This window comes from Salminus brasiliensis, chromosome 6, assembly GCF_030463535.1.
Source record: "Salminus brasiliensis chromosome 6, fSalBra1.hap2, whole genome shotgun sequence".
Taxonomy (NCBI): domain Eukaryota; kingdom Metazoa; phylum Chordata; class Actinopteri; order Characiformes; family Bryconidae; genus Salminus; species Salminus brasiliensis.
Genome location: NC_132883.1, coordinates 13,654,620 through 13,670,208, shown reverse-complemented (window position 1 = coordinate 13,670,208; position 15,589 = coordinate 13,654,620). Strand labels below are relative to the sequence as shown.

Here is a 15,589-nt window from a genome sequence, read left to right as displayed (position 1 = left end):
AAGAACTCCACTCCACCACGCAGTTGCACCTTGCACAGTTGGGAGACCATCTGTAAGAGTAGCTGAACGCGTTGCAGGAGGGTTTAATCACGTGTTCGTGTTGTCAGCTATATGCTATAGTGGACGGATTTCATCAGTACTTTTAGGTTTTCCGGAGTAAAATGTAATCCCAGACTAGGGTGAAACCCTGTCTAGGAAACTAGACCTAGTTTGCTAGCAGTGATCTGCCCAACATAGTTTGCTCACCACAAACGTGTGGAGGGGCTTTTTTTGTAGGACGGGCTAGACCTACCCATGCACCACCTTGCTGCTGGGTCTGAATTGATGAATAGCAAAACTATGGGTTAGGGTCAAAAAGACTTTTTTTCTTCTCATAACCAAATATACTGCTCTCTCCACATTTCCCTGTAATATTTAAAATATATGTAATATGCTTTTATCACAAAACATTACAAAGCCACTGACCCCAGCTCAGTGTTTTAGGGGTTACATTTGAAGAATGCCATTGTCTAGATGAACACGATCAGTTCTACAAATTAGGCTGTACTTCAGAGGAAACGTACGTGAAAAAGAAAAGAAGAGAAATAAGAGAGACGATTAGAGATGAGTGCAGTCTTGCTTTATTTCTTATACCATTTAGCCTCAGGAAAGTAAAGTGGTCCAAAAAAGCAAGGAGGATTCATGCCACATATTCCCGGTGTCACTCTACGCACTCCTGCATGAATACAGTAATGAGGGAAAATAAATTTAAGGCATGACAATAATCAAACATAATGCTTACACAGACATACTTATTAGAATATTATAATGTTGAGGGCCAGTTTTTTAGACACAGGTTAAGGTTAATATTAAGCTTTGTACAAGTGATTTGTGTCTGGAGAACTGGCCATAAAATAATGTAAATAAATAATTTCTGAAAGTGCCCATGTGCAGGTTTTTATTATGCAGAGGGGACACAGAATAAAATACATATATGTATGGATGAATATATAATAACTTTAATTGCAATTTCTTAGTCTGTATCTGTAGTCTATAAAAAAAAGCCACAGCAATAGCAATAGCAATCAGTTTAGCGACACTAAAACTGCAGCACAGAGCAATGTGCATGACAATGTAAATGAAGATATCTGAGTGTTGTTTTGTAAGCAGGATATACTTTGTGTTCTTTTCTCTGTCCCCTTCCATCGATCTTATTGTGCAGCAACTGTAATATATGTTGGCTCCATGTTTCCAAAGTAACTCTTCTCCCACTCGCTCATGAGGTCGAAGTAGAGAGGGCGATCACAGAAGGTACAGGAGGCCGTTGCAGGTCCATTCAGTGGCAGCCCAACCTCCTGCCATACATCCACCAGTTTCTCTGCACAACACACAAAACACACAACCATTAACAAAACTATACGAATGGTTACCTAATCCCAAACTGAAGCCTTGTTCTATCTGGGATGTGGGAATTATAAGAAGTATATTTACAGTGGTCACATGTTAACACCACATTCTTAGCAAAACGTTCTTTACAGTACTGCAACTGGGTCCTTTGACTAACAATAGCGTAACCCCTTTGGGTGCTATATAGAACCATACATAAACAAAATATCAGTGAGACGAACAATTTATGTATTTATTCTAAAGAACCCTGGAAGAACCCTTTTATGGCAACATATTATATCATTGCTTCCCCCAATATGAACTTTATGAACTGTGATCTGTGTAAGCTGCAAACTATAGGCTGCTATGTTAATAAATAGACGAACATAATAGATCAACATAGATGTTGTGTCTCTATGTTAATGTTCACAGTGTGTGATTTTGTGAACCACAGGTGAATAAACACTGGCTAATGAAGTTTATAAAAGCATACTGTACAGAATAAAGCAGACTAAGCTAATTATGTTAAAAGCTATTTTATTTATTTACAATTGTAGGTAAGTTAGTGTGTTCTTGCAGCCATTTCCAGTACTTTCTGTGAAGCAGCCCAGTATTACATTTAGTTCTCATCCAGCACCTAGTTTTGTGTCTGCTTTGCTGGCATTGGATTAACTTCCCCTCTTCCAGTCATTAGAAACAGAATTATTCAGTAAGTAAACGTGTCCCAAGTTGAAACAACACACTTACCCACAAAGTAGTCCATCATGATGGGGTTGTGGTAAGGGGAAGGAGCCAATCGCAGCAGCTCTTCTCCTCGTGGCACAGTGGGATAGTTTATGGCCTGAACATAGATGTTGTGTCTCTGCAGCAGGATGTCACACACCCTGGAATTTTTCTCTGCATTTCCAACCTAAAACATAATAATGCATTGTGAATACAAACTGTATATAAGAGCACACTGGTTAGGTTTCATATCATAGTCGATGGGCTATAAAGTTCTGTCCTGTCTCCAATTGATAATTATTATTCAGTTCTCAGAACGTATTAATACAGGGCCTGTAACATGTAAAATCAAAATTCCCTATTAAAAAAAAATTTAAATTTAAAATTTAAATGTTGAATGTTGAAGTTATCAAGTACTGTTTTGATTGAGTGGATGTTAAAATATATTTGTTTATATTTACAATATAAATAAAAATAGTAACCTTTAAATAACTACTTTAAATAATTTGGTAAGTTTTCTGAAACTGAAAATTCTTGGAGGACTCATGACATTTTGACAAACTGTAAAGAACAACAGTCAGATTTACATTGTCAAAAAGTGAAAAGTGAAGATTTTTCTATTCAGATAAATAATATATTTTTTAAATATATACATTTTTGCGGGGCTGTGGCGATTTGCAAGTTACCACCATGAGTAACTTTAAGGTTAAGGTGCTTTTAAATAAAGTAGTATTGAATACTGTGCAGACTCTGTAATCTCTCAGACTCTGAGAGACGAAAGCACTGACCCGTATCGGGATGATGTGGCTGGGGCAGTTGATGACAGGCAGACCTGCATCCAGCAACAGCTGCCTCATATGTTTGACGTTTCTCTGGTGGGCCCGGCGTAGGGCTTGACCCTCTGGACTCCTCAGGACTCTCACAGACTCTACAGCTCCAGCCAACACCATGGGAGGCAGCGAGGTGGTAAAGATAAACCCGGCAGCAAAGGAGCGCACTGTGTCCACTAGCGCAGCAGTGCTGGCTATGTAGCCTCCAACGCAACCAAATGCCTTACCTGCAAAATACACCAACATCTGTGTTTAGACTTGAGCAACTTCAGCAACTTAAGCAGATCAAAATAGCATTTTAGTTTTCAAGGTAACACCTTATTTAAAAGGTTTTACCTACCCAAAGTGCCAGAGACAATGTCAATTTTGTGCATTACACCGTCTCTCTCTCCAACTCCTGCTCCATGTGCCCCATACAGGCCTACTGCATGAACCTCATCCACAAAGGTCATGGCGCCGTATTTGTGTGCAACGTCACACAGCTCCTCCAGAGGGCAGATAGCGCCTAAGATGAGAATGAAGTTAAAGATCCCATATGCACCATGTCTCTTTACAGTTTTGCCTGTACATTTGACCATTTTATTAAATAACAATATGTCATACAGTGTCAAAAACCACATATGCAAATCAATTTGAGATTAGTTGCTAATTGGTTCAGACGCAGACCCAGTCTTGTCTGACTGACTGCATTTGGTGGAAATTTATTGGTGGAATGAAAGTTTCTACAGAAAGAGCTGTGTACTCACCATCCATGGAGTGCACTGTCTCGAAGGCTACGATCTTTGGGGTCCTAGGGTCAGAGCGACTGAGCAACTCTTCCAGGTGTCTAGCATCATTGTGACGGAAGATAAAGCGTTTGGCTCCACTGTTCCTGATGCCCTGGATCATGGAGGCATGGTTCCCCATGTCTGAATAAATTTCACAACCTAAAACAGAGGTTATATGAAGTGTTAATCTATGGTCAGATAATCCAAAAGTAAAAGTGACTGACTGAAAGCCGAAAGACAGAAAGCGTAGGAAGCCCTGATCTACTGTGGTCATGAACTATGTGCTGTCATGATGATTACCTGGAAGCATTTTTGCCAGAGTGAAAAGGGTGGAATCATTGGCCACAAAACATGAGGAGAAGACAAGGGCTGCATCCTTCTGATGAAGAAGCGCCAGTTCCTTCTCTAGAGATACATGGTAGTTACTTGTGCCAGAGATGTTTCTGGTGCCACCTGCTCCAGCGCCATGTTTTTCCAAAGCTTCCCTGACAAACAGATCACATAATCACATTAATGATGTAGTTAATGATAAAGTAGTAATACATGTGCCTAACCATTAGAAACATGCTGTGTGTCTCCTATGCTTTCAAAATCCATATTCTTTGCGCTGGAATTTTGTATGTAAACAACAAAGTCATTATGTTCTTCTCAGGTAGATCTTTAAAGAACTGACCATATAGCTTTAACGACTCGTGGATGACGACTCATGCCCAAGTAATCATTGCTGCACCAGACGGACACCTGGGAGGTGGGTCGTCCAGACACAGTATAGTCCTCAGCAAAAGGGAAGACGTCTGCATAGCGATTCACCGTCTTAAAAACACGGTACGTGTGGTCATTCTTCTTCTCAACGATCTTTTGGGTGAAGAAGTCATCATACTCAAAACTGGGCCCAACTAAATGTGTGAGGAAATACATAATTAGTTTTGAACTAACAACAGCAGTCCTCTGAGAATGATGTGCGTTATGGCTTTGTGTTTATGTTTATGGCTAATAAAAATAGGATGAACTGACCCATGTTATCCTTGAGCAGGTGAGATGGTGAGGATGAGTGAAGTCCTTGTAGACCAGAAAACAGAGAGTTGATCATTCCTATAAAGACGGGAGAAAAACAGCAAAACAATATGTATAGTAATCTTTCCAGTATATCATATACTGTATACACTGCTTTATAAAACATCCAAGTCTTAATATACATGTTGGTCCAGTGTCAAAACAACATTTTAGAGTCTAGGATGATACAAAATAGGTGTATATGATTCTAAATTGACTGAGAACACTTTAACATTGTGAGAAATTTAAAGTAAAATAAATATCTAATTTATATATTTTTTTCTAAAATCTTAAGGCCAATAATTTGAATAAATTAATAAAAAAAAGAATAATTGCAACATATTATTGTTTTTTTTTTCATTTTCACAGAATCAATTAGAGAAATCTGATACCCTTTGGCAAATAATTTTTTAGTTTATTTCATAAATGTAACAATTTGGAAAATGTAAAATATACCATATTATATGCCAAAGTATTGGAACACCTGCTCATTCACTGATTTTGATCCTGCTTCTCGACTGTCTCTACTTTCCAGGGAAGGCTTTCTACTAGATTTTAGAGCATTTGCATGATTTGGATTTGATTGCATCAGTGGTGTTCCCCAACTCCCAGACTCATCCCAAATGTACTGGGTGGAGCACCACCATTCCAGAGAACACAGTTCCACTGCTCAACAGATCAATGTTGGATGACTTTATACTCCTCTAGTCCAAGCCTGGCATTAGGCATGGTGCCAACATGTTCATGTTTATCTGGCAAAATTTCTTCACAGGGATTAAAATTAGCTTAATGCATTCATTAGAAGCGTCCACAAATATTTGTAGTCTGAAACTGACATTGTTGTGCAGTTAGTACTTTACCTTCCTCCTCATGAGTACTGGTCAGTTCTGGCTGGACATCCTCCTGAACATGAGGACTGGCTTTGACCAGTCCAATCTTAGAGGACACAAATGGACAGGACTTGGTCAGGGACACAGCCACCTGAGCAGCAGAGATAGCCAAGTGGCGTTTTGCTTCCTTATGCGGCAGCAAACCTGTACAGAAAATACATACTTCAAATTAAATTAAGTTAAATAAATAAAGCTTCAAGCTTTAACTGTGTTAAATAAACAACTTTAGAACTTCATTGTTTATAAAATGACCTTTCATGCAGTAAAATGACATTGAGTTAAAGGTAAACTAAACAAGCCTTGTTTAGGAATAAAAGCATATATATTATTTGAGCTACAGCAACATTTGCATAGCTGGACATAGTATTTTCAACATGTCTTTATAATGAATGGAAGTCAATGGAAACTTAATACAGCATGTAGTAGCACTGTCTATAGACTCCACTGAGGGTGTATCTTAGAAACATACAAATGTTATTAAACGTAGAAATATAGGTCTTTGCTTTTAACAGCTGTAGTGTACCTTTTTCATCCTGGCTCTGATCGGCTTTTACGGTAATCTGACGCACAATGATGGGGCATCGGTCAGCCAGGCCCAAAAAGCCCCCTACATTCCTCAGGGCTGGACCTGGAGCGGACTTCAGGAATGGACAGTGATGCAGAATGGCAGACATGACTTTACCAGCTGAAACAAGAAGAAAGAACTATATTGTTGAGTATGACAGTAAATAACATTTACAATGACAAAATAGAAGCAAAATGATCTGAAAAAAGAGCTTTTACTGGTTAACATGCTGTTCTTCAAATATTCTGTTTAAAGGAGAAATTTCCCTACCCTGAAAATATCTGCATCATTAACTAGTAAACAAATCTAAACAAGGTAATTTAGAGTGGTTTGGTGTGGAAAGCTCTGTAAGAGAGGCATCTCTAGAGCTAAATGCCTGTAAAACCTACATCACAGAAAGCGATTATTTTTTTCATTTTTAAATCCATCCATGGTGGAGGGATACATGCAGGGTGTTGGAAGGAAAAATAGTCCCCAAAGAAAATACGTTTACTTCAGTTTCATCTTGATCATTATATTGGAAAGTAAATAAAACGGTACCCAGCAGTTACTGGACGGCAATTTGACATTCCCAGCCAACGCAAACCTCCTTTGAAAGGGCAGTGGTGGCTCAGCGGTTATCGATAACAAGGTTGTGGGTTCGATTCCCGGGCTCGGCAAGCTGCCACTGTTGGGCCCTTGAGCAAGGCTCTTTACCCTCTCTGCTCCCCGGGCGCTGGAGTTGGCTGCCCACCGCTCTGGGTGAGTGTGTGTACTCACTGCCACTAGTTCACTACTGGACGGACGTTATACAGACGTTCAATTTTGGATACTAAACACCTTGACTCAAACCAACAGCGTATCAACGCTCTAAAATGTGAGAATGTCACGTTGTGTAGACCTTAGCATTAGTTACAGTGAAGTTCAGCAGATGTTGGGATTAGGTCATTATGTCTGACAATTAAATGTTAACATATGACGTTGGCATGTGATGTTTGAAAGACGTTGGATTTTGGTTGGCCTTTCATTAAATTGTGCTTACCGGACGTCACAACGTATATTTAACCAGATAACGCTGTTTTTTATTGATTTGGGTGGCCAGCTGGGTTATATTTGTGTTGGTCAATCACGTTTCCCTACAATGAACAAAAATATATTTTTAAATTACATTTTTAAGTGTTTGTACGTAATAAACTTTTTTGTAAATAAGGTCTTCTGCAGTTCTCTGAGGTTCAGAAGCAGAAACCATCAGAAGTTGCACTGCAGTACTTATGTAGCTAGTCTTAAGACCTGCTACTTTTGTTCCTCTGCACATGTAGCCACGTTATCAACTGATCAACAGACCTACTTTCGTTGAGTGTGGGTATAGACTACTGCCCACCTCGGTGTAAACAAACAATAACACGCTGAGAGGAATCCTGAACGTGTAGATATTACATCATTCGTCTGAAAGTGCTCTTCACTTCCAGCTAATTCTAGACCTTTCTTCTAAGTCCTCTGAAGCTGGTCGTAAAGAGGCCCTCGCTCTGGGCGGGGCTGAGCTCGCGTGTTTATCAGGCTCGAGCACGCAGCTGAAAACGTGAGATATACGTCACAGCGCCGATAAGGGTTCAATTCTGATTATGGAGAGAATCATCCCTAACGGAGCAATTCAGACAGTACACACACATTTCTCCTCAGCAGAGGAGTACAGTGTTATTGTACAAATTTAACCCACGAAATGCAGCAGGCTTTTGAGAAACGTTCTTCATTTATGTTTGCATTTTGTGGAAACAGCGCCATTGGTGTAATTCTGTTGCCCATTGCACTTACTATTTTAGGCCCAACGGTTAAAAGTCCTATACATTACATACATGGCAGTTCATCTGTTATTGTGGTCAGAAGATAAATCAGATGGCTTTGCCTAGGGCGTATTGTTGTGGTATGTGGTCGCCTCCTATCAAACTACAAAATCAGATAAGAACATTAGGCATAATAAAGGCATATGGACACTTCAGAGTGTGTATTTATATAGAACTATATGCATATGTATAAATTACATATAATAAATAAATACATTTTACTCACTCACACACACATACAGTATATATATATCTTACATTGTTTTGTGTAAAGTGTATACATGAGCTCACATCTTCTAGAGAACACATTGCTATTCAATTTCAAGTATAAAAGTTTACTATTATATATATATAAATATCTTACATTGTTTTGTGTAAAGTGTATACATAAGCTCACATCTTCTAGAGAACACATTGCTATTCAATTTCAAGTATAAGAGTTTACTATTTATTTGCATAATTTAACATAATGACATGTTAAATATAAGAATGCTTTCCAATATGTTCAAACAATAAAATAAATAGCAATTGTGCTTTAAAACATGCAGAAATTATTTATGTAAAATTCACATAGCAATGTCTTTCTGTACCTTCATTTAAAAAAGAGGCGTCCAAACTTTTGCATCAGACTGTGTATACACAATGTCAAAGCTCATTTTAGTGGTTCTCTGTCATATTTAATCATAGTAAGTGAACAATCATCTAAAAGCTTGGATGACCAAAAGGACATTCATTTGAAATTTTTAGCATGCGCTACTTCAGTGTAATAAGTCTGTATAACGGCCTACCTGTTGACCTGCACTGAGGACGAACGTCTGACCATTAGCAGAAGCACAGAGACAGTGGCCAGGCTGTGCTGTTGAGGGTCGAGTGCAGTTAACGGTCTCCACCCTCAAGTGTGTCACAGTAAGGGAGGGAGAGGTCAGTTCAAACCCAGAGCCTAACCACCAACCCATAGACACCAATGAGCTGATAGACTGTTTTTCTTTTGAGTACAGATGAAGACTGGTCATGTTTGTTCATTTAAAATATATTTTTTTTAAACCTGAATTAGCCCGCATTATGTAAGGCTCTGTTCTATTGACATGACTGTGTGAATACTTAAAGAACAGACAGGATTTGGTGAAAAAATGCAATAAGCAATTTCTGGCAATCTAAATGGGTTGATACATACACTTGAAGAAAATACAGACATGATGGTTCCAATTCCCACACAGTTTTATTCAGTGCAATACTCAGAAAGACCTTCATGACTACAGTCTAATATTGAGCAGCAGGGGAGCTGCTGAATGACTAGCACTGACCATTACAGACCCACAACACCTTTCAGAAAGGGCCTGTATATAAATACATTCTGCTTATTTAGAAATAAACTCAAAATCCAAGCTTCAGTATTTCTCTAGCATTAAGGGGAAAGAACAGAATATTGAAAAAACATTATTAAATAGTTATTTAATTAATTACTTAATAATATGTCTACTGTATACGTAGATATGTTACACATTGAGTCACCCTATTCAGCTTAAAACGTTAACAGACAAACCACTACATATATTTATCATGGCTGTCCCTTACATCATTTCAAAATTTCATGATTCATGGACCAATATAAATACTCCAGAACAACATTTTCTAATATGTTGACAAAGAGAGCCAACTGTTGTTGAGGGATCACTAATGTTATTTGGTCTTAATGTTTTGGCTTATCTGTAAACTTTGTATCTTAGATTTTGCCACTGTCCAGTTTTTGTTATAATTTTAATCTCTGTTACATGATGAATTAATGGACCAATAGAAAAACCGAAATGCTCCACATTTCTTACATAGCCTTCCATTAAGGGTTAAAGGGTTTCCTTCGTTTGTAAAGTTGCCCTTTAGGAGAAACATTTTTTGTGTGACAGTGACAATATACAGTAAATATTAGCATTAGGCACTTCAGGTCTTCACATCAAGTACAGTGAACACACTCACAGGTGTGTGGTGATTACTTGGTCTCTACAAAACATAAGTTAATCAGTAAAAATTGCATTCAAATATATTACATCTTCATCCCTTTGAAATAAGAAAAAAAACTTCCCATGTGAACATGCTATTTTTTCCTTTTGTGATAAAAACCTGTAACATTCTGTCTCGTTCAGTGCCACCTGTTTCAAGACAGCCTGACCGCCTACATTCAAAAATAGCTTTCCACAAGTAAAACCCCACACATGTAATTCCCAATACCCGAATATCTACATGTCAGCTATTCAGCATCACATTTTCTCTGGGGCTAAAACTAAAGTTCCATGTGCTCATTTGAATAACCAGTGAGTTAGGAGGAGAGTTGGTATTATGAAGCTTTGTAGATCTGGTGGTTTCCTCCGGCAGCACTGGGGGGCAATGAGGCACTGGAGCCCGCCTGTACATCCACAAAGCCCATTCTCTGCCTCCTTTTCCTCTGCTCTGTCATCTGCAAAACACAAACACAAATGCAACTATAAAAGCGGTTCACACTAAATTATTAAAAATAATGCATTACATTTTGAACACCATGCTACAAATGTAATTGTAAGGCGGATCTATAAATAATATTTTTAGAAAATACACAAGATACAGTAGTAACAAGACAGTTCTGAACTACATTTTATGTGAGAAACACAAAACTCAAAAACTCAAAACTCAAACACAAATTATTTTCTTATGATTATTAACACTGCTATAATTACTATATGTCTAGTTGTTTCTACTGTAATACTCAACAGTAACCACTGTCACTAATCCGCTAATCCAAACAGTCAATGACCAACGGCCAGTCCAATCAACGATACCAGTGACACAATGGAAAGAGCAGTCATTTTCACCTGCTCCTTCAACTCTGCTAGCTGGCCAGTAAGCTGAGTGACCACTTTCATGGTGGCTGCGAGCCTGTCCTGCAGGTTCCTCATCTCGTTCTGCTCCCCCTCCCCCTCAGTCACCACCAGAGACATGGCCTGCATGCGTGGAAACCAATCCAGGTTCTTGTTCTACAGACACAGCAAGGGACATCATTACTGAAGGCAGTAAAAACAGATTGTGATCAAAATAGATCTCTATGCATTTGAGGGCACTATGGTGTATGTCTTTGTCTTATGTCTGAAATGCAATTCTAGTGTAAAACTGAATTTTAGAGACTGTATTTTTAGAGTCTGTGTAGCCTCTACTTTTCATAATGTAACACGCATGTCTATGGCTACAAATAAAAAGCTAAATTCAGCCTCATTCAAGCAACTAACGTTGACGAGTGCAGAAGCAGGCTGATGATGAGGGTCCAAATTGATTGATGGACTCTTTTTACATTGACTGCCATTGACAGTTATAGACTATGTGTAGTTGCATCCAATGAAGCAAAGTACTAAGGAGAGATGCTTTTGTTCATGGCTATAATCTTACTCTTCAGAGCTAGTCCTTTCACATTTTGCTTGCGAACCCGCTCTACTTCCTACTCAAATTCTAAATAATGATGGTTATTAAAAAGCAAATTTGGTCAATTTAATCACCTCATTCAAATTAGACTGTTGATGGGCACATAATGTAACAGACCAACATTTAGAGAAGAATCAGTAAATAACTCACTTTTATCATATGGGCCACATAGCTCTCTGGGCCAGTGTAGTCGGTTTTGTTCTTCTCTCGCACCAGCACAATGAAGTAAAGGTAGTTCCAGATGTTGTGCTCCGATTTAATGTGCTCTTCAAAAGATACTGTCTTATTGTCAAACTTGTCCCTCTCAAGACCTTAAAATAATGAGACCACATCAGTCAGAAAGTTCAGTTTGCATTAAACTGTGGGAAACCCTGACAGGACAGGGAAGCTTATAGGAAGCAGTTCATACCACAGATAAAGCAGGTGGTCTTAAGGATCTCCTCTTTCTTCTGCTTCTCGCTACGCAGGTCAGCAAAAGTGTCGATAATCACACCAAAGATCAGGTTTAGTACGATGATGATGACAATAAAGAAGAAGAGAAGATCGTACACCACTCGCGCAGGAAATAGGGTCTCCTGATAAGTTAAACAGAGTGATGATCCATTACACTGTACACTTTACTGTCCCACTCTTTACAAGAATATAATGAATGACATAGCAAAACCTTTGTCAGGTTCACACTACAACATTTTAGCCCAGATTTTCTGAGCTAACTGTTTGTGGAGCTTGCCCACAAGAGGCAAATCGGCATTCACTCAGCGCTGGCTCGATTGCTCTGGTGAACTGCTAAAAGACGTGATTCGGGGGCTTGCGAGGCTGACATGAGGCTTTTGTTGCTGAGCTCCAAAAACAGCTTAAAAAATCAAAAACCATAGGTAGAAGAAATCTTTTTCTTCTGTGTGTTTTCACTGCAAATCAGATCACAAACAACTTGTATTGCTTGTCTCTTATGGGCATTCGGAATAGCATCACATCAGTTTTCTAGCGTTTTTCGTGACAAAATATGGTTTTGAAGAACTCCTTACAGGTTTCACCTGGAGATGTTGTATGACCCTGTATCACTGATCAGTTGTGTAGTGTGCAAACCACAATGACTAAAAGATTCCCAATTGACAAAAGATAAATTGTGTTGTGTGAAGAGTACAAAGATCTGATGACTCCACAGTCCTGTAGTGTAACCCTTTTATTACAGAGAAAAAAAATTCAAATATTGTTATTTTTTAAATAATAGATTTTATATTAAATTAATACAGTAAATCCTAAAATGGTCATATCATGTAAAGGGTAGCTGTTGTTTGTAAAAAAAAAAAAAAAAAAACAACAACAAAAAAAAAAAACATGAGAAGCTAAAATATTTCAAAGCTAAAATAAAATATTATTTTGATATGATAGAAGTTAGATGTAAGTGTGTGCAAGTGTTTGTGAATTCTCACATTTTTCGAGGGTCTGCGCAGAACGTCTCCTACTCCACCTCCATTTCGTAGTCCGTGGTTCAGCACAGTGACGATACACATTAGCAGTGTGTCACACGCCCTCTCTGTGTTATCTTCCTCTTCTGCAGCAACAAAGCCCAGTTACAAGCTTTACTGCTAACAAACTGTTTTACTAATTCACTAACCTTTGGCCATTTTTTTAAACCTCATATGATAAGCTGAATCCATGATTAAGTGACAGTAAGTAAAAGACTGACCATCTGGCGCTACTAGAAGTCCAGTCTCTTCTTTGCAATCCATTCCATCTGCACTGCAGCTACCAACAGAACTCTCAGAACCTGAATATCACACAGTCAGCTAATTAAAGATGATCATATTGCTCTTCCTGTTTGTAAATGTCACCTCTTTTTCTTATGATTTGTTCAAAATACTTGCACGATTCAATCGCAAAGCTCACTGGCACAATTTGATCTCATACGTCTTGATTTAGTAGCACAAGTCTTAATTCACTAAAGGGTGATTTGCTACAATTTGATTCACTGGATTACAGGTTGATTCACTAACACAAGTCTTGATTCACTGGTGCATTTCCATTTACAAGTACTGATTCACTTGAACAATTTGATTCACTCAAGTTCAGATTTCATAGTTACAGGGTTTTTGGCCTACTAAGTTCCTTAATTCAATTATATGTATTTTGATATAAAAGTGAATTGACATCCATATTGTGATCTATTTCCAGGTCAATTGTGGCTTAAGTACTGATTCACTTGCATAACTTGATTCACTAGCTCAAGTTCTAAATTCACCTACACAGTTTGGTTCACTAGCACAAATCTTGATTCAGCAGAACTATTTGATTCACTTGCACTAGTAAATTCCACTTTTTCTATTCCAACACCTAACCACCCACAACCTCACCTGTGTTATTATTATTGGACAGATAGTCCACCTCCATGATGAAATCATCCCTGAGGCAGAGGAACCCCACAATGGAGAAAAGGTAGACCAGGATAATCGCCAACACAGCGGTGAGGAGGATAGAGCGGCCGTTACGTGTCACACTCTTGATGACATTAAAAAGTGTTTCCTCTCGATAGATTAGGTCAAATAGCTGAAAAGCATCAAAGATGTAATTAGCCAGACATATCTAGACAGTCTAATGGCATAACACATTTACCAGTAGAACACAGCTTTAGCAAAACTACATAAAGTGATGAGTAAACTAAAATGAAAGTCTTCATTAAGAATAATTCAGTGATCTTCTAATTAATGCTATAAAGTGCTACTTTACTATAATACAGTAGTATTCATAAAACAGAGTGGTGTGTTGTAAAATAGAAATCATAAATATGAGACACTCACTAGTATGCTGTAGAAGAGCTCATGGACACACAGCCCCAGTGTGCTGGTGAACACGTAGCCCAGATGGTAGAGGAACTCCATATCCATCACCATGGCTTTGTAACCCATGATAAATGTACCATTATTACCCACGAAGCTCACCACATACACAATCTTATTGATCAGCTGTGCAAGAGACAGAGAACCATGACTGTTAGCATACACCTGAACATTTAATTTTCAGTTTTCAGAGGTTTGCAAAGTTTTTTGGTGCAACTTGTACTTTTAAGACTTAAAAAAGGGGGGAAGACTTGAAAAGGTACAAATATACACCAATTCACAGGGAAAGGGAATGTAAAACTCATGTAAGGCTTGCAATTGGACCTTAATGGATGTTTGATAGCTTGATGACACCATTAAAAACACAACGTACCTGTATGCCTATGTGATGCAGTTTACAGACACTGAACCTGGTCTACCTCAGCACACCTTACTTCAACATACTGCACTCTTCCATTTATGCACACAACAATTGTATCTGTATATTTATTCATTTTGCTATTAATACAGTAACAGTTCGCACCTTTCACTACACCTCTGCCTTCATGCACCCATTTGCACATGCACATTTTTGTATTTATTGTCTATTGTCCTTATGGTCTATGCACCATGTCCCTTGTTTTGTTTATTATTCTGTATTAGTATAATGATAATAAAGTTGAACTGAACTGAATATAGTACCCTAATTTTCTTAATGTATAATACAACAAGTGGAACAATGCAATGCAATTATTATTATATTAATAAAATCTACAAGTGGACATTCTATGTCATCATTTAATATCCCACTTCTGATACCACAGACTCCACTTATAACACAGTCACAATAGATGTCAACAGATGTCAACTATATAGAACATATAATGTTTGTGTTTTTTACAAGACTGAAACTGGATGCAGTTCTGAACCATGTGGAACTAAAGGCAGGGGGATGTTTTACATCTTACAGACTTACGTTCAGAGTTCCGAGCAGGATGAGAGTTGGGCCGATGCCGAGGTGGTAGATAAAGCGGAGGATAATGGCGAGGGTGAGGGGCTGGAGGCCGTAACGCTGGGAGAACAGACCCACCACTGATAGTCCAGCAAAGCACCAGAACAGCATTAACAACAGCGAAGAGTCAATGGCACCTGGGAAGAGTCAGTAGACAGTAAACTGTTAGGACTCTGTTACATAAGGGTTTGGGTTTGACATATGTAAAAGTACTACTTCCTCTCTTGTCTGGACAATGCATTTGATAACTTGTTTTAAGTATGAGCTCAGTATTGTCTTCTGATACTGACTTGGCCTAAATTGTTTA

The 15,589-nt window shown here is 38.4% G+C and overlaps 2 protein-coding genes across 8 annotated transcripts in view; both read right to left on the bottom strand.

Annotated features, from left to right (window-relative positions):
• Positions 1–604: 604 nt before the first annotated feature.
• On the bottom strand, positions 605–9,064 carry alas2 (aminolevulinate, delta-, synthase 2). Of its 5 annotated transcripts, XM_072681714.1 has the most exons (13): positions 8,802–9,064; positions 8,026–8,116; positions 6,152–6,313; positions 5,599–5,772; positions 4,700–4,777; positions 4,359–4,581; positions 3,986–4,170; positions 3,665–3,844; positions 3,259–3,423; positions 2,877–3,145; positions 2,113–2,275; positions 1,157–1,357; positions 605–715 (listed from the first exon to the last, which is right to left on the bottom strand). In XM_072681714.1, exons 1-12 carry the CDS (start codon positions 9,024–9,026, stop codon positions 1,191–1,193), a joined length of 2,082 nt encoding a protein of 693 aa, XP_072537815.1. In that variant the 5' UTR covers positions 9,027–9,064; the 3' UTR covers positions 605–715; positions 1,157–1,190. The 5 variants fall into 5 exon arrangements, with proteins under 5 accessions (XP_072537815.1, XP_072537813.1, XP_072537817.1 ...); XM_072681712.1 differs by having other exon boundaries at positions 605–1,357; XM_072681716.1 differs by lacking the exon at positions 8,026–8,116 and having other exon boundaries at positions 605–1,357; positions 8,802–8,876.
• A 149-nt stretch (positions 9,065–9,213) lies between these two features.
• The window catches only part of itpr3 (inositol 1,4,5-trisphosphate receptor, type 3), a 39,026-nt gene continuing 32,650 nt past the window's right edge, over positions 9,214–15,589 (bottom strand). For all 3 annotated transcript variants that reach the window (XM_072681709.1, XM_072681710.1, XM_072681711.1), the window contains exons 50-58: positions 15,247–15,419; positions 14,253–14,417; positions 13,809–14,001; positions 13,145–13,225; positions 12,888–13,009; positions 11,864–12,029; positions 11,605–11,765; positions 10,854–11,015; positions 9,214–10,462 (exon numbers count right to left, since the gene is read on the bottom strand). In XM_072681709.1, coding sequence (XP_072537810.1) covers positions 10,343–10,462; positions 10,854–11,015; positions 11,605–11,765; positions 11,864–12,029; positions 12,888–13,009; positions 13,145–13,225; positions 13,809–14,001; positions 14,253–14,417; positions 15,247–15,419 — 1,343 coding nt within the window. In that variant the 3' untranslated portion in view covers positions 9,214–10,342. The remainder of the gene's footprint in view (positions 10,463–10,853; positions 11,016–11,604; positions 11,766–11,863; positions 12,030–12,887; positions 13,010–13,144; positions 13,226–13,808; positions 14,002–14,252; positions 14,418–15,246; positions 15,420–15,589) is intronic.

Bases quoted from the DNA above. Each gene is read 5' to 3' on its own strand.
- alas2 (XM_072681712.1), bottom strand. From the start codon at position 9,026: ATGACCAGTCTTCATCTGTACTCAAAAGAAAAACAGTCTATCAGCTCA. The intron at 8,117-8,801 runs GTAGGCCGTTAT...CTGATTTTGTAG, and splicing joins TCCTCAGTGCAGGTCAACAG to TTTGATAGGAGGCGACCACA. The intron at 2,276-2,876 runs GTCAGTGCTTTC...ATTATGTTTTAG, and splicing joins GCCACATCATCCCGATACGG to GTTGGAAATGCAGAGAAAAA.